The sequence below is a fragment of the Dama dama genome, chromosome 4, assembly GCF_033118175.1.
Source record: "Dama dama isolate Ldn47 chromosome 4, ASM3311817v1, whole genome shotgun sequence".
Classification (NCBI taxonomy): Eukaryota; Metazoa; Chordata; class Mammalia; order Artiodactyla; family Cervidae; genus Dama; species Dama dama.
In genome coordinates, this window is record NC_083684.1 from 25016689 (window position 1) to 25040145 (window position 23457).

At 44.1% G+C, this 23457-nt stretch overlaps 2 protein-coding genes across 18 annotated transcripts in view; both read left to right on the forward strand.

Annotated features, from left to right (window-relative positions):
• NOD2 (nucleotide binding oligomerization domain containing 2) overlaps window positions 1-6168 on the forward strand; it is a 36520-nt gene extending 30352 nt beyond the window's left edge. For 6 of the 7 annotated variants that reach the window (XM_061138481.1, XM_061138483.1, XM_061138482.1 and 3 more), the window contains 2 exons: window positions 1226-1309; window positions 2790-6168. In XM_061138481.1, coding sequence (XP_060994464.1) covers window positions 1226-1309; window positions 2790-2862 — 157 coding nt within the window. In that variant the 3' untranslated portion in view covers window positions 2863-6168. Of the gene's footprint in view, window positions 1-1225; window positions 1310-2789 lie in introns of those variants that run through there. The other variant, XM_061138478.1, reaches the window with a different exon arrangement.
• Window positions 6169-15554: 9386 nt separating this feature from the next.
• The window catches only part of CYLD (CYLD lysine 63 deubiquitinase), a 73214-nt gene continuing 65311 nt past the window's right edge, over window positions 15555-23457 (forward strand). For 2 of the 11 annotated variants that reach the window (XM_061138484.1, XM_061138490.1), the window contains exons 1-3: window positions 15615-15707; window positions 16236-16316; window positions 21991-22642. In XM_061138484.1, coding sequence (XP_060994467.1) covers window positions 22139-22642 — 504 coding nt within the window. In that variant the 5' untranslated portion in view covers window positions 15615-15707; window positions 16236-16316; window positions 21991-22138. Of the gene's footprint in view, window positions 15708-16235; window positions 16317-21990; window positions 22643-23457 lie in introns of all 11 variants that reach the window. The other 9 variants (XM_061138485.1, XM_061138489.1, XM_061138487.1 and 6 more) reach the window with 9 other exon arrangements.

Sequence of the window (23457 nt, forward strand, 5' to 3'; positions counted from 1 at the left end):
TCGGCACGTAGTACGGGCTCAGCAGATGTTGGCTGATGTCATTATTAGCCCTGCCTTAGGTCAGCGTCTCGGAAGTTCCTGAAATTGTCGAGGGGGAAGCCAGGTAGTGCAGGTTATCTGGAAGGACGGCTGTGAGCAAGAAGACAGGGCGGGGACCCTTGAGCTCTCTGTTATACAACAGCATCCCACCAGCTATCTGTTTAGGGTTAGGTACTCCATAGTTGCCTTAACAATGCTGAGTAAGTTTCTGCGTACAACAGTGTGAATCAGCTGTATGTATACACAGGGCCTCCCTGGTAGCTCAGCTGGTAAAGAATCTGCCTGCAATGCAGGAGACCTGGGTTTGATCCCTGGGTTGGGAAGATCCGCTGGAGGAGGGCATGGCAGCCCACTCCTGTATGCTTGCCTGGAGAATCCCCATGGACAGAGGAGCCTGGTGGGCTGCAGGCCATGGGGTCACAAAGAGTCAGACACGACTGAACGACTAAGCACAGCACAGCATGTGAAGTTGCTCAGTCGTGTCCAACTCTTTGCAACCCCATGGACTGTAGCCTGCTAGGCTCCTCTGTCCATGGGATTCTCCAGGCAAGAATACTGGAGTGGGTTGCCATTTCCTACTCCAGGGGAATATTTCCAACACAGGGATCGAACCCCGGTCTCCCGCACTGCAGGCAGGCTTTTTACCGTCTGAGCCGCCAGGGGCTCAGACATACGCCGTGTAAGTATGTATACACATACTCCCCCTCCCCGTGAGCCTCCCTCCGCCCCCCATCCCAGCCCTCTAGGTCATCACAGAGCCCTGAACTGAGCTCTCTGCGCTATAGAGCAGCTTCCTGCTAGCTATCTGTTTAATCCTTATACTTCATGAGGTGGGTACCCTTTTAGGCCCCTTTTACAGATGAGGAAATTGGGACTCATCTGCTTGAAATGAAAAAAAAGAAGTAGTGTAAGGTGGATTTGAGCCCTGGCACTAAAATGCATGTATTTTTATTACCGTGTTAGCTCCTTCCTAAGGGAGCAGCTACTTAGTACTCATCTGGTGAATGGTGGAGAGAGGGGTACATTTCACTTTGAGGATGAATTCACTGGGGATCTCAGACAGGAAAGGGACGTGCTGAAAGGGCAAGTGGGATTCAGGAGTCCAGCTCCCAAAGCCTCCTTTAATTGGATAGACTAGCCAAAAACCCAGCATCCTCAAAGTTCACCGTTCTGTCTTCCTCTCTAGGCTGTCTAACAACCACATCACCTCCCTTGGGGCAGAGGCCCTCGTGCAGGCCCTTGAAAAGAATGACAGCATTCGGGAAGTCTGGTAAGACCCCTGGCAGGCCTCTTTAACCTCTCTGAGCCTCGGTTTTCCAATGTATAAATTGAGGTGAAGGGAGAGAGGAACTTTAGAATTTCTAAGATCCCTTATGACTCAGACCTTCGGTCCTGTTCTGCATGGGATGAATCTGGTTCCCTGGGAAAGATGTCTTGTTGTTTCTAAGCAGGGACCAACTGTCTCGTTTTTAAATTGTGTTTGTTCAGATACGTCTCTGTTTTCGGCAATCGTGTGGGATTTGGGGTGTGGTTGAAAAGGGAAACAGAGAAAGGAACTCTGTTCCTGCCCCCCATCGGCCATTATATCTGACTTCATGGGTCAGGGCTGCTCTATGAGACCCTCTGCAATTCTAGGTGGATGTTACACAGTGTTTCCAAGTCCTTATTTGTAACAAAAAGCCATGTTCCTTCATGTATTTGAAAAACGTATTGCATCACAACTTCAAAGATTTCTCCTTCTCCTTCCCGGGAATCTATTTATTGCTCAGATAATAGAAAGATTTCCCCTGGTTTAACAGTTTATGAGTGAATGTCACTGTATACATTTCAGGCACTGAGCTAGAAATCAATATTTAAAAATGAGGACATTTCCCTACAATCTTTCTATCTTTCAGAGGTTTCTCAAAAAAGCAACTCTGGGCCCCGATTTAGAATGGCAGTAATTAAGCAGAGTAGAGACGAACTGACCCCATTCAGCCAGGCAGACCTTCTCAGGCTCACCCTCAACCCTATCGAGTTGATTGTCTCGGACCAGTTCCCTTTGGCTGCTGTATATTACATGCCTCATCCCTGAAAGCTCCTGAACCCTGCTTTAAATATGCAGATTTGTCCCTCTCTCAAAAAGCAGATCAAGGCAGTAGCAACTGTAGCTATCAAATGATGAAGTTAAAAATAAAGGCTTCTAAAAATCTGTCCTGCGATAGAGAGATTTTCTTTTCTGTGCGATTGTGTAATCCCTCTAGGCTGTGAGGTCCTCGATCTTGGGTAGAGAGTGTTTTTTTTTTTTTTTTTAGCTATTGCACAATTCTGAGAAATGTCACGTTCTGTGTCCAGGGGGAGCAAACCGACATCAGGTTGATTATTTTAAGGGTTCTGATGTTACTGGCAGAGCTTGGGAGGACATTGGGACTTGCTCATTGCATTCTTGACAGCTTCTGCTGTTGCCTTAAAAAGAATGGCCGGCCTTGAAGAGTCAGGGCTGGCTGGCCCCAGTGTGGACTCTGCAGAGTCATGAAGGCTTGTTAAATCATGCACAGTGATTCATGAGCTGCCCTGGCTGACGGAGGGTAAAAGCTGCACAGACAGCTCTCCCAGGAGAGCTGCAGCTGGGCGGTGGCAGGGGTGGGGGGTGGGGAGGGGCAGGCCATCCAGGCACAGGTTTACAGGTTTACGAAGCAGCAGCTTCCTGATCGAAAGCACGGCTCCGGTCCCGTCCTCACTCAAACCTCTCTTGGCTTTATCCCCTTCAGGCTCCGAGGAAACACTTTCTCTCCGGAGGAAATTGAGAAACTCAGCCACCGGGATACCAGACTCTTGCTCTGATGTCTCCGGGCCAGCGTTCAGCTCAGTGTGTTTAGGAGGAGGCCATGGGTTTGGACCCCAGGATGGGACGACATCTGAGAACAGCCCACTCAGATGGAACCTGGACCTGCCCAGGGCCAACCCAATAGGTCACCTTTGTTCTCGCAGAGGAAAGCGCATCCGTGCCCTGTGGAGTAGATTTCACTGAAGCCCACCTTTGCCATCAACTTCTTGCCAAGATTCAATCCTGGGATGTTGAAGAGGGGCAGCCTGCCTGTACAGGATGGGGCTGGTTTGAAGTCAAGCTGACATGGGTCAGTGAGGCCCACGTATGCCACCGAGTATTTATGGGTGTGGAGAGCTCCCCGTGAGGAGGGATGTTCAGGAAGCAACTGTTCGCTTCGGTTCAGCTCATGGTCGTGCATCAGGTTGTTCTCTACGTCTGGTTCGTAGTGGACCCTACATATGGCATTTCCTCTGTGGTTGAGATTCAGAATGTAGGCGTTCTCACCTTTGATCTTAACTTAATACCCTGGCCCTGCTCCCACCCTGCCATCCCCCTCAACCCTCCCCCCATCTGGGGTGGGAGGGGCTACAGCTTACCCTGTTCTCCTTCTAGAACTTAAGGCACTATCAAAAGGGGACAGGTGACATATATGTGTTCCTCAAGACATTCTAGAGTTTCGAGAAAAATATGACTGCCCAACAAATGGACTTTTATTTCCAGTATAAATCAATTACTCTTCAGTTAAACCTTTGGGAACAACTCCTTATCCAAATGCAACTTTTAAAATTAACCTAGGCCAGAATTTTGAACAGCCCCACCAGGTCTCCGAGGCCTGTGAACTGAACTCTGGCGGCAGACTTCCAAAATATATTCATAAGAGATGGTTTGGTTTTGTTTGTGCCAGGCCGCTTTAGGATATAAAGTTATAGATCAAAAGTTTACAGGGCAAAATCAAAGGCCTTTCCTTATAAGGCAAATGTTTTTCTCTGAATTTTTCAGAAGCTTCTGTAAACTGTCAGGTGCTGTGCAAGTGTTATTATTTTCAACACTGTTATTTCTGAAGAACTGGTTAATATTTATAAACCACTTTGTTTTATTCTCCCTAGTTCATGATTTTATAAAAAAACAAAAAACATGACCATTAATGTTTTGCTGTAAATAATCCCAGAGGATAAAACTATTGAGTCACCAAAGCTATCTTCATTGTGACCAAACACAATGAAGTATTTAAAAATACTCTGACCATTATCACATATTAAAGCACAGTTTTCTCCTTGAAGGGAGGAGACAAGATGTTTCAACCAGATAATTGATTGCTTAAGGCACAAGCAGTGTTTAGAAATAGCCTTGCAATCAAAACACATTTGGCTTCAGTTTAGAGAAGTCTAGCCCAGCATGGAGTTTTAAGCTATAGAGGAACCTCACAGTGTCCCAGCTGAAACACAAATGTGAGAGATGCAAGCAGGCCCCTGGGCCTCCCTCCATCCTCTCCAAGTGTCTCCAGGGGAGAAGGATGGAGAAGATTGGGGAACAGTTCTCTGCAAGCAGCCTCGTGGGTAGGCCTTGGTGAAATAATTCTTAGCTGAATTTAATTAGCAAGGACTCAGGTGGCTGCTCATCAAGGTGGAATTGGCTTCCTTGAATGGTTTCCTCTATGTCTGGTTGGTTAAATACTGTGGCATCTCCCTGAGCCCCTCCCCAATAAGAGCATGCGTGTGGGTTCTCTTTGCTTGTTTGAATTTTTTTTATTGAGGTATGGTTGATTTACAGCATTGTGTTAATTTCTATACAGCCGAATGATTCCGTTATACATATTGTACTACTCTTTTTCCATTATGGTTTTTCACAGGATAAACTATTAATAGTTCCTTGTGCTATACATTAGGACTTTGTTATTTATCCATTCAATATATAATAGCTTACATTTGCTAACCTCAGTCTCTTACTCCATCCCTGCCCCACCCTCTGCCCCCTTGGCAACCACAAGTCTGGTCTCTGTGTCCTTGAGTCTGTTTATGTTTTGTAGATATGTTCATTTGCGTTATATTCTGGATTCCATTAATAAGTGATATCATATGGTATTTGTCTTTCTCTTTCTGATTTACTATAATTTCTAGGTCCATCCATGTTGCTGCAAATGGCATTATTTCGTTCTTTTTTATGGCTAATATTCCACTGTGTATATATATCACATTTTCTTTATCCATTCACCTGTCAACGGACATTGAGGTTGTCTTGGCTATTGTAAACGGTGCTATAGAGCTGCTATAGAAACCCATAGAAATGAGTTCCCTTTGTTGGTGGCATCAGGTTTTGCTCAGACCTTTCTTTCAAATAGAGAAGATCAGGAGGAAGATGGAAGAGGCCGCTTTCTCAGAGAATTAGACAGAGCAGCCCGTTTGCATGTCACCATCTTGGATTACAAATTCATCTGAACAAAACAGACAGACACCATGCCCATCCTCTAGGCACTGATGGGGAGGGGAAAAGGAGAGGCAGGCATAAAACAAATAAGCTGAAAAATATATAAAATAAGGTCTACTGTGGCATGTGCTAGGAAGGAGGTTCAGGATAGAGGGAACCCTTCAGATTGGGGGTTGGTCAGAGACAGGTCCTGTGAGGAGGTGACAGGCCTCCAAATAAGAAGAAACCGGCTATGCAAAGGGGGAAGGGGTCAGGGGGAGCATTCCAGTCACAGGGAGCTAGCTGTACAAAGATCCTGTCATGGGAGAGAGCTTGCTGTGTGGTAGGCTGAATAATGCCCCTCCCCCACAATAGCCAGGTTCTAATCCCTGGAACCTGAAAATGTTGCTTTATGTGGCAAAGGAACTTAAAAAATGTCATTAAGTTACAGACCTTGAGATAGGGAGATTACCTTAGATTATCTGGGTAGACCCTAAATGCAACCACAAGTGTCTTCATATGACACACAAAGGCAGACGACCCAGAGAAGGCAAGGTGACCACTGAAGTAAGATGCTATACTGCTGGCTTTGAAGATGGAGGAAAGGGCCTCGTGGGCCAAGGATTGCAGCTTGAGAGAAAAGACAAGAGTGAGTGAGTGAAAGTGTTAGTCATTCAGGCATGTCCAACTCTTTGCGACCCCATGGACGGTAGCCAGCCAGGCTCCTCTGTCCATGGAATTCTGCAAGCAAGAATACTGGAGTGGGTGGCCGTTCCCTTCTCCAGGGGATCTTCCCTACCCAGGGATCGAACCTGTGTCTCCTGCTTCGCAGGCAGATTCTTTACCATCCAAGCCACCAGGGAAGTCCCTAAGAAAAGACAAGGACACAAATTTCCCCCCAGAACCTCTGAAGAGAGTGCGGTCCTGCAACTACCTTGGTTCTAGCTCCATTTTGAATTTCTGACCTCCAGGATTAAACAGAATTAATTTGTGTCATCTTTTAAAAGATTGATTTTTTTTTTTTTTTTGCCTGTACTGGATCTTCATTGCTGCGCATGGGCTTTCTCTAGTTGTGGCGAGCAGGGGTTACTCTTGTAGCGAGTGGGCTTCTCATTGCGGTGGTTTCTCTTGTTGCAGACCACGGGCTCTCGGGAGCACGGGCTCAGTACTCGTGGTGTGCAGGCTTAGTTGCCCTGTGGCACGTGGGATTCTCCACCAGGGTTTGAACCTGTGTCCCTGCATTGGAAAGTGAATTCTTAACCACTGGACCACGTGTGTGTTAGTCACCCAGTCACGTCTGACTCTCTGTGACCCTTTGGACTGTAGTCCGCCAGGCTCCTCTGTCCAATGGAATTCTCCAGGTTAGAATGCTGGAGTGGGTTGCCATTCCCTTCTCCAGGGAATCTTCCCGACCCAAGGATCGAACTCCAATCTCCTATATTGCAGGCTGATTCTTTACTCTCTGAGCCACCCGGGAAGCCCTCTGGACTGAGGGAGGTCCAGTTTTTGTCATTTTGAAGCCACCAAGTTTGTGATCATTTGTCACAGCAGCCACAGGACACTGATAACAGTGTGTTTGAGGCAAGCTCAGGGGAGAGTCCACCACATGGGTCTGCAGAGATAGGTAGGGCCAATTCATGAAGGGCCTAGTTGACCATGGGCAAGAATTATGGTGGGCTATTGGAGAGTTCCAAGCAGTTCTAAGTGACCCATTTAAAGAATGTCTCTCTTGTTTCTGGGTGGAGAAGGGACTGGGCTGCACAGGGGTAGGGGTGAGGGGAAGAGGAAGTAGAGAGATCGTCCAGGAGCCGTTGCAGGGTAGAGGCCACTGGGCAGCCACCGGGGGCATCAGAGGAGGTGGAGAGACAATGATGGATTCCAGAGACGTTGTGGAGGTCGATTCCCAACGGTTTACGGAATGGATGAGAGGGCTGAGGGAAAGGGAGGACTCAGGGATGACGCCTAGATTCTTTTTTTGTTGCTGCTCGTTGTTCAGTCGCTCAGTCGTGTTTGACTCTTTGAGACTCCATGGACTGCAGCACGCCAGGCTTCCCAGTCCTTCACTGTCTCCTGGAGTTTGCTCAAACTCATGTCCATTGAGTCGTTGGTACCATCCAATCGTTTCATCCTCTGTCGTTCCGCTTCTCCTCCTGCCCTCAATCTTTCCCAGCATCCCAATAATTTTTTTTTTTTATTGGAGTATAGTCGCTTTACAATGCTCTGTTAATTTCTGCTGTACAATAATATGAATCAGCTATATATATACATATATAGCTCCCTCTTAAGCCTCCCTCCCCTCCCCCATCCCACTCCTGTAGGTCATCACAGAGCTCCGAGCTGAGCTCCCTGCTCTTTCCAGTAGGTTCTCACTGGCTACCTATGTTACATGAGGTAGTGCATATATGTTAGTGCTACTCTCTCAAGACTCCTAGATTTCTGACTTGAGAAACTAGGGACCTGGGGAAAACAGGTAGGAAACAAATTTGGAAGAAAAAGAGACTTATGGTTTGGATTTTCCAATGTGAGGAATCTAAGTGGAGAAGTCAAATGGAGATGCCAAGTTAGAGCATGGGTCTGGAGCCTGTGGGAGTGATCACCACCAGATATAACAGCATGGGGGGCCTCAACATCAAAAGATGAACACGGGTCGTTGGTCTCAGATGACATAACCCAGGGAGGGGTTATGGGAAGAGAAGAGGTCAAGAGAGCCAGGTAAGGGTGATACTGAGATCTTGACATGTGACTACTGTCAAAGCTCAGAGTAGATGTTTCCTAACTTGCAAAAGGCCAGTGCTGCTGCTACTGCTAAGTCACTTCAGTCGTGTCTGACTCTGTGCCACCCCATCCCTGGGATTCTCCAGGCAAGAACACTGGAGTGGGTTGCCATTTCCTTCTTCAATGCATAAAAGTGAAAAGTGAAAGTGAAGTCTCTCAGTTATGTCCGACTCTTTGCGACCCCATGGACTGCAGCCTACCAGGCTCCTCCATCCATGGGATTTTCCAGTAGATCCATCCAAAGCATTCTAGGCCTCCGCAGACAACTTGCGAATTAGGACTCAAAATTCTCCAACAGGGAGGTTACCTGAAAGATGTGTGCTAGTGGCCAGTGGCTTATCCTTGAGCAGATAGATTCCAGATTTATAGTTCAGAATATATAATTCTTCCATGCAGAAAAAAAAAAAGGTACCAGAGCAACAGAATTTTTTAAAGAGCTTGAGACTTTAATTAGATTCACTATCAGCTTAGAAGAAAAAAAATATATCAATCTGAGTGTTTTTTTTCCCCCAAGACCTATAGTGCCAAAACAAGTTGCTGAAATGAATACACCCCACAGAAATGTGGGAGGCGGAATCCCATTCCAAGAGGGCTGAGTTGAGATTACATACAGCATCATTATTGCACCAACATCTTCACGCCTCCTTTCCTGCTCGGGAGATTGGTGCAAACCAGTGTGTGAGGCACATGGTGGTCGGGCACATACCTGGGTACAGCCTGCACCAGGGAGGACTTGGGCCCTCGGGCCCTGGGTGGCAGGGTACCAGCGAGCAGCAAGGTCATTAACAAGACCGGGGACTGACCTGAGCAGTTGCCCTCCAAGAATTACATGGCAGCAAACTGCAGTTGGGCATGCTGGCAATCCAAGTTCTTTGGAGTCCCCAAGGTTTCCCTCTGTTTCTCTCTAAACTTAATCCTACTTATCATCACATCCAGAACAATCCACAAATCCAACCCCTAAGTGCTGCCTGTTCCCCTGTCAATTATCTGAAAATCCTTTCTCCCGGGAGGGTTGTAATCCGCCCCCTGGCAGTAGAAGCGCAGAGTCCTGACCACTGGACTGCCAGGGAATCCCCTGCATCTCTTCTTTATCTGGATCTTCTTTCTTGACACCTTTAATTCCTCATCTTCCTCCTCCCCACCTGCTCTCCCCCACTCCTAGGAAGCAAGGGGCTTCTTCGGGGCCCACCTTTGCTTGATCACTCACTGGTCTCTCTGCTTTGACCCTTGTCCCTTGGAGTGAACCCATTAAAACATAAGTCAGAGGAGCCAGAACTCTCATCTAAACTCCTCAGGATTTCCCACTGGGTGGCGGGTGAAAGTCAAGGTCCTCTGATGGCCTGGACCACCTCTGAGCTTTCTCCAGCCTCACCCCCATCACTCACACCCTATTCTCTCCACTCCAGCCATGCTGGCCTCTCAACTGTCCCCTGAAAACGCCAAGTGCACTGCGGCTCCCAGACCTTCACACTTGCCTATTCCCCGCTATGGGAACATTCTTCCCTAGACAGCAGCAGGGCTGGCTTCCTCATTTACTTTGGGTCTTTGTTCGCATGCCACCTCATCAAGGGAGCTTTTTCCTGAATGATCTACCTAAAATAGCAGTCCCCGACCCCCTCTTCTCCCCTCTTCTGCTTAACCCTGTCTTCTCAGCATGACCAGCTCATTCCTGTGGTTTCTTCCTTTAGAATGTCAGCTCCATGAGAACTTAGGCCACGCTCACTGCAGCATCCTCAGAATCCAGAATAGGGCCTAGCACATTGTAAGTGCTCAAATATTTCTTTTTTATTTTTGGCTGTGCTGGGTCTTCGTTGCTGTGTTCAGGCTTTCTCTGGTTGCAGCAAGTGTGGGCTACTTCGTTGCAGCGTGAAGGTTTCTCATTGGCGGGGGGGGGGGGGGGGGGGCTTCTCTTGTGGAGCATGGGCTCTAGGGCGCTCAGGCTTCAGTAGCTGCGACTCTTGGGCTCTCGGGTATGGGCTCAATAGTTGTGGCACACGGGCTTAGCTGTTCTGTGGCATGCGGGAATCTTCCTGGCCCAGGTATGGAACCCAAGTCTCCTGCATTGGTAGGTGATTCTCCTGAGCCCCCAGGGAAGTCCTCAAATATTTGGTGTATGAGGGGAGAATTCATTTGCTGAAAAGAAGCAGAAATAGAAGGTAGATCATAATAATGAGTCACTTTTCCCCCCGACACTTCTAGCGTCTCCTTCCTAAGGGAGGAAGGCTGCCTGGACCTGAGATTATTCTTGATGTGTCTGCTGCTCAAAATGTGATTCCACAGCACAAAGGTCTCAGTGGAGAGCATGAAACCCTTTCACTCTCTGTGGGCTTTCTAAATCACACAGAACTCATTTGTTATCAATAACAGCAAATAACTCTTATGGGAAGCAAGGATTTATATTTCGCATGGATTCATTTAAAGATGATTAAAGCATTTTAATATCTTTTATTTCATGAGAGAGCTGTTAGGTGACTGGAGTAAAAGTCCCCAGACAGAATGTTCAGTTGCAGCGGTCCCCAACCTTTTTTGGACCAGGGACTGGTTTTGTGGGAGGTGACATTTCCACACACTGGAGTGGGGGCCGGGGCTGGTTTCAGGATGATTCAGGGGCGTTACATTTATTGTGTACTTTATTATTATTACTACATTGTGATATATGATAAAATAATGACATACCTCACCATACTGCAGAATCAGTGGGAACCCTGGGCTTGGTTTTCCTGCAACTAGACGGTCCCACCTGGGGGTGATGGGAAACAGTGACATCGTAGGTGTGTTGCTTATGTCCAGATGAAGCTTTGCTTGCTCTCCCACCGCTCATCTCCTGCTGTGTGGCCCAGGTCCTAACAGGCCACAGGCCCGTACTGGGGGTTGGGGACCCCAACGCAGTTGTGTCTAGAGTCTGCCCTCACTAAGAGAGAAGCACATCCCTGAGATGGAGGGCTTTCGACTCAGCCATGATTGCAACACCATGCTGGTTTATCACAGAGAAAGCACTGGTAGGGTGTCTTTGCCTGTGGGGACACCTGGTCCCACTTAGCCTCATGGTTTGTTCCTGTTCTGTCACTCAGTCATGTCTGACTCTTTGTGATGCCATGGACTGCAGCATGCCATGCTTTCCTGTCCCTCAGTATCTCCTGGGGTTTGTCCATCGAGTCAGTGATGCCATCCAACCATCTCATCCTCTGTTGCCCCCTTCTTCTCTTGCCCTCAATCTTTCCCAGCCTCAGGATCTGTTCCAATGAGTCAGCTCTTTGCATCAGGTGGCCAAAGTATCAGAATGTCAGCTTCAGCATCAGTCATTCCAATAAATACTCAGGGTTGATTTCCTTTAGGATTGACTGCTTCAATCTCCTTGCAGTCCAAGGGACTCTCAAGAGTCTTTTCCAACACCACAGTTCAAAAGCATTAATTCTTCATCGTTCAGCTTTCTTTATGCTCCAACTCTTACATTCATACATGACTACTGGAAAAACCATAGCTTTGACTACATGGACCTTTGTTGGCAAAGTGATGTCTCTTGCACATGTTCACAGGAATGGTGGGAAAATGACCGGATCCATGGGAGGTTGGACGAAAAACTGGCAGTTTCCATTTACTGAGATGGGGGAGATGGAAGGATTACAGTGGGAGTGCGGAATATCAAGAGTTCGCCTTGGGTTGTGCAAATAGGCTGTAAAGTTTCCAGTGAACTTGGTGAGGCTGGAAGTAGAGGGTAGCCTGTGGGCAGCAATTTGGGGCAGGTCTCATGAATCATCATGACCGTGTGTGAGAAGGTTTTATTGAGTCCTGACTGGGTGTTACTCTTAGTCATAGGTCCCTACCAGGTGACCGGGAGGATCCCAGTTCCTGGGGGAAAGAGCTCCATTCAATTCAATGGTTTTTTTGTTGGGTCCTGCTGTGTGCAATAGAGAAGTGTGCAAGATAGTGTAGAATTACAGTTGTTGTTGTTCAGTTGCTAAGTCATGTCCGACTCTTTGTGACTCCATAAACTGCAGCATGCCAGGCTTCCTGTCCTTCACTATCTCTTGGAGCTTGCTCAAACTCATGTCCATTGACTCGGTGATGCCATCCAACTGTCTCATCCTTTGTCGTCCCCTTTTCCTGCCTTCAATCTTTCGAAGCATCAGGGTCTTTTCAAGTTACAGTTACCACCCTGCTTAACACCCTTCAGAGGGCTCCCAATGCTCTTGAGTTATAGACTAGCTAGCCCTTGGTCATGGCTCACCAGGTCCTGCCTGACTGGCTCTTTCTTGTCCACATTTTCTGTGCTCTGCCCGCCCCCCCCACCCCCAGTTCCTCTAATATGTCATGTAACATGGTCCCTTTGCTTGGGGTGTTCCCCTCACTTTGACTACCAGTCACATTTCCTTCTTTATCTTTTTAAAATTTTTTATTTATTTTTATTTTTGGCTGCACTGGTCTTTGTTGCGGTGTGGGGGCTTCTCATTGTGGGGGCTTCTCTTGTTGCAGAGCACAGGCTATAGGCCCGAGGGCTTCAGTAGTTGCAGCACACAGGCTCGGTAGTTGCAGCTCTCGGGCTCTAGAATGTGGGCTCAGTAGTGTGGCACATGGGTTTAGTTGCTCTGCTGTCTGTGGAATCTTCCTGGCCCAGGGATCGAATCCATGTCCGCTGCATTGGCAGGCAGAGTCTTACCCACTACACCACCAGGAAAGTCCCCCACCTCGTCTTAAAGATGACTTCCTCAAACAGGTCTTCCCTGAGTGCCTGGTCACCTTTGATGTGTGCTTAGAGCAGTTCTCCTTCTGAGGTTTCCTCTAGTCTCCCTAATTAAGTGACTGTGTAATTATTCCTTTAAGGTGTCTTCCTTGCCAAAGGGCAAGTGAGGGTAGCATCTCTCTTTTACACTACTGTGTCTCCTGCTACCGGCTCAGTAACTCAACCACCAGTTGACTGAAGCCAGGGCCAGGCTGAGTGGAAGAGGCTTCGGGTGGTGGGTAGATGACAGAGGGGATCAGTGGGGCCTGGAGCCAATGGCAAAGACCCTAGGAAGCAGGTGGATTCTGACTAAGCCTTAAATGAAGGAGGATTTGGAAGGCAGAGAGGATGGTCATGTCAGTTGGAGAATCCATTTAAATAGAGATAGAAAGAGCCCTGGCTTGCAATTAGGAGAATCAGGGTCCCAGCTCATCTCATGGGTGACTGTTGACATGTTGTTTTCTCCCATCTGCAAAATGAGAGGCTGGCTTACCAAGGACTGCAAATAATAGCACCATGACACCATTCTCCATTTCATCCCCTGGCAGGCCTTTCTCTTCCCTGTGAACCTGAATATAGCTTAAGAATTATTTTCAACACAATATTTTAAGGGTCATTACCAACTGATGGGAGACAGTAACTGGGATAAGCCCTATTTATCTGGTCTGACTTAGAAGACTGTCTCTAGAATGAATCTGAGCTCTGCCAGTGTCTGATTCAGGGAACCTGTGATAGGAGGGCTGACCACTGCTGGTAAGGAAGGAAGCATTTCTGAAGCCTCCTAGGGCTCAACAGCATCACCTGCCATCATCAGGACGTGAAGGGCTTCCCTGATCGCTCAGTGGTTAAAGAATTCGCCTGCCAATTCAGGAGACACAAGTTCGATCCCTGGTAGGGCATATCCCACATGTCGCAGAGCAACTAAACCCTTGTGCCACAACTATTGAGCCTGTGTTCTAGAGCCCGGGAGCTGCAACTACTGAGACTGGCATGCCCTAGAGCCCATGCTCCACAACAAAAGAGGCCACCACAGTGAGAAACTTGTGCACCGCAACTAGAGAGTAGCCCCTGCTCTCTGCAACTAGAGAAAAGCCCACACACCAACAAAGACTTTGCACAGCTAAAAATAAATACAATTAAAAAAAAAAAAGGACACAAAAATGTTCTAGGCCAGGAGCAGCAAATCCAAATGCCTTTAGGAGCTGGCAGACAATGTAAGTGCCAGCAGAATCAAATAGGGAGTGGTAAGGAGTGTGGCAAACTTTTGCCCTGTTGAAAAGGATTCAGTCTTTCTCCCCCACTCCACTGCCTCCTCCTCACTGTATGGATAAAGCAAAAACAGCCCTCAGGCTGTACTTTTCTTCCAGACAGCCAGACTGTGATTTCTGAGTCCTATTGACTTTTTTTTTTTTTTGAGAATCTTGATCTAGAAGGGAACAGTGTTGCCTGAAGCCACACTGAAGAGTTAAACCTCTTGATTCCCATTTTATTGCTTTCTCCTGCAGTGTGATCATGTGGATATATAAGGATGGAACAAGGAGGGACAAGAGTGGATTGAGGTTTTCAAAAGATGTCCATTTCATTCTGGGTGCTTATGGCAAGTGAGATGGGTGGCCTATTTGCCAGTACTGTTAGTAATAACTCATGTGACTTCTTTTAGGGACTAACCGGTTTAAATTCCCCAGATCTTCAGAAATATCACTTTCTACTGAGGAAATTTTCCCTCTCATGATTAAACACACACACACACACACACACACACACACAAACACACACCCCACATGTCTTCCTTCCTCAGTATTAATCACCTTCTCCTATAATTGGTATGTAAAATGTCAAAGGAGAAGAAATTAATTAACAGGAGTATCCAGTGCAGCAAGGCATGCTGCAAAGCTCTGGGACTGATTATAAAAAGCACTTCCTTAAATATTTTGAGCACTTTTGGGATTCAGAAACCTCCCTTCTAATTGAAGGATCTTTAACTACACACCAAGTCCTGGCTGGTGGCCAGGGGTGCAGAGCCACAGGAGGCCGCGAGTGGAAATTCTTCCTCCATCACCTCAGGGAGACCTCCCTCCATACTAGGATAGGCGGCAACATAGGTTCAGAAACAGCAGAGGCCGCAGGCAGAATCTAAGAGGAAAAGGTTTAACATTACTGAGTTCCTGCTGTGTCAGGAATTTTACATACGATTTTTCACAACCACCCTGTAAGACAGGCAATCTGATTATCTCCATTTTACAGATGGGGAAACTGAAGCTCAGAGTGGTTGTGAGTTCCCCGAGTCAAGCGGCTACTAACTGAAAGTGCAAAGGATTCAAACTTAGGTCTCATTCTAAAGCTTTGCTTTTTCATGGAATCCTGAAATCCTATTCCTAGCTCGCTTCTGTGCTGCTTCCCACTCCAGCTACAAACTCTCAACCTATAGGAGTTTTGACAGCTAAGCCAAAGCCAAGACCCAGACCTGGGAGGTGGAGCCGGGAGGTGCCCAGCGCCCCGCCCCGGCTCCAGTATCAGCCAATGGTGCTGCGGCCTCAGCAGTCTTTCGTCCAATCAGTCAGAGGTCTCCGCCCCCATCTCCCCTCTTCTCTTCCCCGCCCCTCCACTTTCCCTTTGGCTCGACCGAGCTTGACGGAGCGGAAAGTCCCTTCAGTCCGCTCCGGGCCGGCAGCCATTGGAGGAAGGTCTATCATAGGGCGGCCCAATCAGGGCGTGCGCAGGAATGCAGGTCGGGCCGCGATTGGTTGGAGCGGCTGTTGCCCCCCCCCGCCCCCGCTCCCTCCCTCCGTCCTTGGGCGGTTCAGAGGCGGGGCAAGTGGGGGCGGGCCCAGGTAGCAGGTTTGGCTGCGCGGGGGCGCTCGCGTCTGAGGTAAATACTAGGGCGGTGGGTGTGGGACGGCAGGGCCAGCCGGGGAAGCGGGCTAGAGAGACTGGGGAAGGGGCGACGCCCCGCCCCGCGAGGTGAGTGTGTGAGCGAGTGGTCGAGCGGGCAAGCGATGGGTGACCCGGCCCCTCGGGCGTCCCTCGCCGGTCTCTGGGCGCCTCGAGCTGCCGCCGCGGCCGTCGGGCCCTGGTCGCCGACCCGTTACCTGTCCCGGCCCTTAGCCGGCCAGGCCCGCGGGGTGCTGAGCCAGCTGACGTCAGCCTGGGCTTCCCCACCCCCGGGGCTTCCCCACCTCTCCAGGCCTTCCTGAAAGGGCTCCTGAGTCGTGGGAGCGTGGTCGCCGCCGCCGGGACCTCTCGAGAAGAGAGGACGTGGTGTGGGAGCAGCGCAGGAATCTGTCTACCCTTTTGAGCCCCCCATTTACAGATCGGGAAACTGAGGCATCCGACGGCCCGGGTTGGCATCGAGAGCGCAGGGTTGTAGTTTTACCATCGGTGTCTTGGGGTTGTATCGGTCGATCGGTTTTGAAGTGTTTGTGGCTCCAGTCCAGGAAGAGCAGTCGGGGTTCTGCCCTCGTTAATGGCGTGTTATGCTTTTTCTTTCAGTTTCCCCCTTTCCAGGGTGAGGATGCTTTTACACAACAACCTGGAGTTCTTTAGTTGAAAGGTGCGCTCTGTTGAAGCAAGGTATTCATTCTTTTTCTCCTCCTCCCCAACCGCCCCCACCCCCTTATTGTCATATTAAAGATCTCTGGGGAAATCGTGAAGTCCTGGTGGAAGATGGTGTTCATGGGTTTGGTTCTCAGCCGGGTCAGCTGCCCAGTTATTCATGTACTTGGCATCTTTTCTATTCCGCCCCGTGGCATTTGCATGTTTTAGGATGATTGTCGTCTTCCAGCCACCAAGCCTTTCAGTCTCTCAGCCCCCATCCCGCCTGCCCCCATCCTCTCCCCATGCTCCCTGGAAAGTTATATGGTTAGCTTAACTAAGGAGCATTCCCTGCCTTGCTTTTGATTTAGAGCTAATAGGGATCTTAATAAGATTGTTCCTTTTGCAGTCATTGGCTCCTGGAGAAAAATCCAGGCCTTGAGAGAGGGTGTTCATTCAAGCGTTGGTTTTCTGCACACCCCCTCACGCCCGAGGAGACTGAATGGTTTAAGAATTTAGCTTGCCAGTTCCCTCCTGGGTAGTGGGTGGATTTGAACTAGCACAGTATTAGGTGAAAATGATTTGCTGGAAATTCTTGTGGAAATTCATATACTGTGAGTGTTTATAATACCCAGAACATTCTCTAATGTTCTGCTACAAAATTTTACAGTACTCTTTGGAAGAAGCCTTTCTTTGGAGGTAACTTTTGTGAAGAGCTAGTAAGAGCAGGGCACTTGTTATATAAAACAACAGACATGCTACAGGAATGATTTCTTGTGATCTGGACCGCTTGAACTGTGATTTTGTTTAAGGAAGTCTTTACATAAGAAGACAGGAGTAATTATCCTATTCATCAAACTTTCAGTTTTTTGTTCCTTGTTCTCACTAGGTGATCTTAAATTTGTCAGGGTATTTTCTTTGGTTTTACAGAATTGTACAACCACATGTAGACATCAGACATGGTGTGAGGATCTAGGAACCCAGTTTCAAATGAACCTCAAAACAAGTTCTCCTATTTGTGAAATTTACCTTATTTATTTCCACTTAAGTGCATAACAATGAAGTGGCATAAAGACTGACCATTCCTTCATTAAGTCAGAGAATTAGAATTATTATTTATCTACGAGATTGGTAAAAACCATTAAATACTCAACTTCTGAGTCTTCTTTTAAAAGAAGCTTTTAATCATTTAAATGATTAGGATGAGGAAATGGAAATTTGGCTTTCACTATTATCACTAGAGTTAACCAAATCATTCATTCCTTTCTCCTGTACTGAATGTCTAACATACTGTCAGGCCCTTGTTTGGGCAGTGGAAATAGAAAGATGGAGGACTTAGGGAATTCACAGTTTGGAAGTGTAGTGGCCAGGTTTAACTCTGATGAGACCAGAGTGTTCCTGGTTCTTTTGACATGAATATGTAGATGTGGAAGCCAGACTTTGTTTTAAACCTCATAAATCCCACTTGTTTTAGGGACTGAATATGTGTGTTCTTGGGTCACAAGTAAAACTATGAGGAAAATGGACTCTTTTCTGGCCTGGTCTCTTTTCTGGAATCTGCTGTTTAGGAATGTACAAACTTGTTCTTTCAGTGAGAAATATTCTCTTTTAAAATGATAATTATTCTAGTTATCTAGAAGAATTTGGAAAAAGTTCTGTATATCTTCTTTTTTGGTGGGTATTCACACTAACCTCCATACTTCTTTGTCATTTGTAATTATGGGCAGCTTTTGGTATTGTAATTTTTATTCTGATTTATATAGCCCCTTGTGATTTTTAAAACAAGTCCAGGTATCTCAGGAGATGCAGAACGTTACTGAATTGTATGTTTTTGTTTTCTTTAGTGGAATTCTTTGAACAGTAACCTGATAACTTGAGACTCAAAATGACATTGTTTCTTCTAGATAAATTAGCTGTTGTCAGTTTTATGTAGTTAATGTTGTTCATCTGTGCTGTATATTATCTTTTAGAACTAAAAATTTGGACCTTTAATATTTTCATATAAAACTTCTTGATCATCTTCTTTTCATTGCATTTGATAGGAAACTGATATTTGTGCCTTTCCACCATCATCTTGGTTTAATGACTTTATTGTAATACAGTTAAATTCTCTACTCAGGGTCCAGGCCCATCAACAAGCTTAGGTAACCATATATATTTTCATATCTGTGTGAACTGAACCTCATCTGAAATGTCAAAAGAAAGTCCTATTCAGTATAGCTTCAGGGTTAAAAATATTACTGTATTACAACTCTTTGAGAATGTTCATTCAGCATTTATAGTATTACTCAGTTTTCCAGCCTGAAATAAGTACAATGGTATTAAGATGAATTGTTTCAAAGTGAAGTACAGTATATTGTTAGAGTTAATTTTTAAACAGTTAGGCCTGAAAAGTAATGAGAACAAAAATGAGGGCAGCCGTCATATCTTAAATCTTCTGTATTTTTCAGTTTCGAATGCTGTGCTGAGTGCATAAAAATACTAAGCTAACAAACCTTGATTGATAAAGAACTCACTGACAATGTGATTTAAATCTTGTATGGTCTTGAGTCAGTTTTTACTGCTTGGGGTTCTTAAGACTTAAGTGTTGTGCTTGTACCAGTGAAAGAAGAATGTTGGCCTCATATTCATTTCTACAGTGGGAGAACAGTCTCTGTGAGCACATTCTGCTCTGAGGCCAGTATCATGCTTGTGCTCAGTTGTGTCTGACTCTGTGATATCCCATAGACTGCAGTCTGCCAGATTTCTCTGTCCATGGGATTTCCCAGGAAAGAGTACTGGAGTGGGTTGCCATTTCCTTCTCCAGTAATGCCAGTTTACTGAGATATTAATGATCATTAAATTTGTCTTATATACCTATAGTAGAACCATAAAATTTCCTGTTTAACTTTGTCAGTTACAATCAGGAGAATCAGTTTTTAATATGATAGTTCCAAACCTATTCTTTCTTCATGTATTCTTTAAAAGAGGAAAAACCACATCCTTTTTATTTTTGGATAATGCTTTTAAAATATTTTATAACTTTCACTTTGGCTGGTCTGGTTGTCTAACATGACAACTACTATTAATGAGTTTGTTCACTCTTACTTGTGCTAATGCAAGTCAGAAAAAATTTACTGCTCCTTGTGTAGTTCACTTTAAAATATGGTTCATAATAACTGTTGTTAAATTGCCCACAACCTTCTTATGAACCAAAGTAGTTGGTTTAACTGTGTACTGTCTCTGAAATGATTTGCAAAAAACCTTTTGTAATCAAATTGATTTGAAGTAGGGTGTCCTAATGCCTTCCATATAGTAATTTAGTTTTGTCTTGGAATATTCCATTAGCACTGGTAGTTTTTATTTTAAATTGTGACATGGATTGTTAAGCTGGAGAATCAATCCAGCAGGAATTGTTGGCATATACTAATTATTAAGATTCAAAGAATTTTTTAATTTTAATATTTGAAGGCATAATTTGTTGGAACTAAAAAAAATTCTTTTCAAAACAGAATTGCCATACTTTAAAAATAATTTTGACTAAAAATATTTAAATACATTTGAAAAAGGACAGTGCAACTTCACTTTTTTTAGGAGTTGCTTTTTGACCATCTCATCCTACCTGGAGCAACAGAAATAATGCCTGTGAAATAAAGCCTATATGCTTTACTCCTAAAGACCTGTTCAGAATTTATGTATTCCTCTTTTTGTTATTGTTTTATCCTTTTAAACACACAACCATATTTCATTACCTGGCTTCTCAGAACTGATTAGAAATAGTAAGCTGGAAAGCTGTAAAAGAAGTCAAGTGCATGTTGCAGGAAACCACAGAAAATGGCTGATGGCAAGGGAAAACGGTAGAGTGTAAATCTAGAGAATAGGCAGATACAAGAACTCAGAAAAAGCATAATATAAAACCTCTTAGCAAAGAGACAAACATCTTTTCATAGTGACAGCCACATACAATGATTTACATTTATGTCGATAACTCAGTGCTCAAGATAAAATTGAGACTGTTTCCTTGTTGAAAAATCCTGACATTTAAAAAGAATTTTAGCCTGCAGTAACAAATACTGCATTTGGGAACTTTTAAGGAATAGAGCCAAATTAATGTTTGGGTCACTGTTTGGGTAGCTCACCGCAGGAGTTTTGTTTATATGGTGACAAGATAAGGGTTTCCACAGGTGTCTTATATAAGTGGCAAATGTAAATTGATCCTGTTTCTGCTGAAGTAGTGCCCTCAAGTGGAATTAAGACAAACACATTATAGAAAAAGAGAAAACCACTTTATGCTACGTGCCCTCACTAAATGTTGTTCATATATTTCAGTGATGTTGATTTGAAGAACAGCAAAGCCCTTTACCCTGTCTTGGGCAGTCTTCATGCCTCATTCTAGCTTGTAGAGGGTCTTTTTATTAATGAAAACTTTATATCATAGAAAAACCTCCTTAACTACCGATGTGTTATAAAAGAAATATTATTCTTTGTGTAGATTTGCCAGGTTATGTATTTAATCATCAAGTTAAATGGCTAAACTTAAAATTTGGTTCTTTAGTTTTAGGAATATTTATTTTTTAACTCCAAGAATAAAATAGATGAATATGATATTGCTGTCACCTGCTGCTGTTATCCCAAATAATGGAAATGGATATCACCTGCTCATAGGAGGATGGAATAAATACTGTATTTAGAAACCAAATAGCCACATGCATGTGACAGAGAATACCTAAGAACCATTGTTTTCAGTAAGATAATGAATTAACATAATGAATTAAAGTCTTTACTTGAATTGATGAAATTGTATAGTTTTAAGCCTGTGATTCAAGTAAGGTTGAGAAGGCTATTTTAATTGTGAAAGATGAGTATCCTTGTAAAAATTTCAAATGAAAATTTGAAAGTGAAAAAGAAACACTCTTTTCTTCCTAGTCTGCATAGTTAAACTTGTGGTATAAAAACATTTTATGCTTGATACTATATTGCAGTTATATTTCTTCCTTATGTAGTAGTCCAAGTTTTGATGGCTACAAAATTGATTTTTAAGACATTGTTAATATAAGCAGATTTATAATATCTGATGTTTATGATTGAGAGAGATTAAATGATAGCTATGATTAATATGATTAACATTTGCCTATTAAGGACAAAATGTGTAAGATTGAGAAAATGAAGCTGAGTTAGATAAAATGTTCCATTATCAAAATAAGGCACACAGATAAATGAATTGTGGTTGAAGTTTCAGAATGTGATTTGATGGTATTTTTATTGATAAAAATGTTCAACATAATAATTGTGATGGGTAACTTTTTACTTAAACTACTTGTATAGAAATAATAGCCTTTTTGATTTGTGTGTTTTGCCCAAATACAGCAGCTTATTCATTTAAGTTAGGCAGAGTCTATTAATTTTACTTTTTAAAGTTTAAAAATGTCAGAATATTTAATAAGATTATATTTTACTAGAATCTGAGTTCATAAATTTCAGTGCCTTGGAAACAAACATTATTGTATTGTCTTTGGAGATAATTTACAATTGAATCTCCTTTATTAAATATGCAAGATTACAGTAGATACAAGTAATAATGTATGTCTTTTAACCTCTGAAGGTATTTTTGAAAATATATCATTATGTGTATGTGTGTATTTTTACTAGCTGAATGAAGAATTTAAAAAGTCTTTGACCTTAATTTTAGCTCATGTAGAGTGAAGTGTAAAGTTTCTCTTTGCTTGTCCTCCAGGCATTTTGATTTGCTGTCTTTTTACAGCATGGACACCAAATTGCTAAAAACATGTTTTGGGACTGCCAATGAATTTATCTTTTGTGGTTTTACTACACACTTAGTAATTCCCTTTTTTTTGAGTTAATATATTGGAGTTAATATCACAATGAGTTCAGGCTTATGGAGCCAAGAAAAAGTTACTTCACCCTACTGGGAAGAGCGGATTTTTTATTTGCTTCTTCAAGAATGCAGTGTTACAGACAAACAAACACAAAAACTCCTTAAAGTACCAAAGGGAAGTATAGGACAGTATATCCAAGACCGTTCTGTGGGGCTTTCGAGGATTCCTTCTGCCAAAGGCAAGAAAAATCAGATTGGATTAAAAATTCTAGAGCAACCACATGCAGTTCTGTTTGTTGATGAAAAGGATGTTGTAGAAATAAATGAGAAATTCACAGAGTTACTTTTGGCAATTACCAATTGTGAAGAGAGGTTCAGCTTGTTTAAAAACAGAAACAGACTAAGTAAAGGCCTCCAAATAGATGTGGGCTGCCCTGTGAAAGTCCAGCTGAGATCTGGGGAAGAAAAATTTCCTGGAGTTGTGCGCTTCAGAGGACCTTTATTAGCAGAGAGGACAGTGTCGGGAATATTCTTTGGAGTAGAATTACTGGTAAGTTTGATAAGTCATTTTAGTGGGCTGTGTATTTATGTGTGTGTGTGTGTGTGTCTGTGTGCACGTGCATTTTTCTTTTTCCTTTTTTGAATACAAAATAAGTTTTCCCAGAATTCTGTATTTTTAAATGTTTGTAATCCTAGGGATTTACTTTCTAATGGTAGATTGAGATGATACAAAGTTAATGCTTTGAAAACTTTGAAAAACTAAGTATAGGAAGAAATATACAAATAGATCATGTATTTATTGAAGACTTTCGTATCTTAGAGATCTTACATTGAATGTTAAAAATGAACTCAGCAATTGTAAACAAATTACTTAAAATTGTTAATTATCCTGTGACATTATCATCTGTAGGTTTCTTAGCTTAAAGTATACTCTTCAGTAACAAAATTTGGATATATAAGTTGCAGCAATTTGAACTGGCTTATAGCTATCCCTGATAATATATGTGAAAATCATGTTGTTGTTTCCACTGAAAAGAAAACCAAGAACTCTGTGATAATGTTTCCAAAATTAATATTCTTAAGAATTTAAATGTTAGTTACATTTTGACATTCTTGCAAATACAATTTAATGCTTCCTTTGCTTTTTAAGTTTTTTAAGCAGCAATAGTAAAACAATTGGAGTATTGAATCCCAGCTATGCCATTTACTAGCTGAGTTACCGGGTTATTTAACCAAACTGCTTTCTAAATCTGCATCCTCATCTGTGAAATAGTGATATTAATACACAACTTGCAGTGTTTTTGTGATGTATTGATTCAAGATTTAACATGGTGACTGGCACATAGTACGTGCTCAATAAATGGA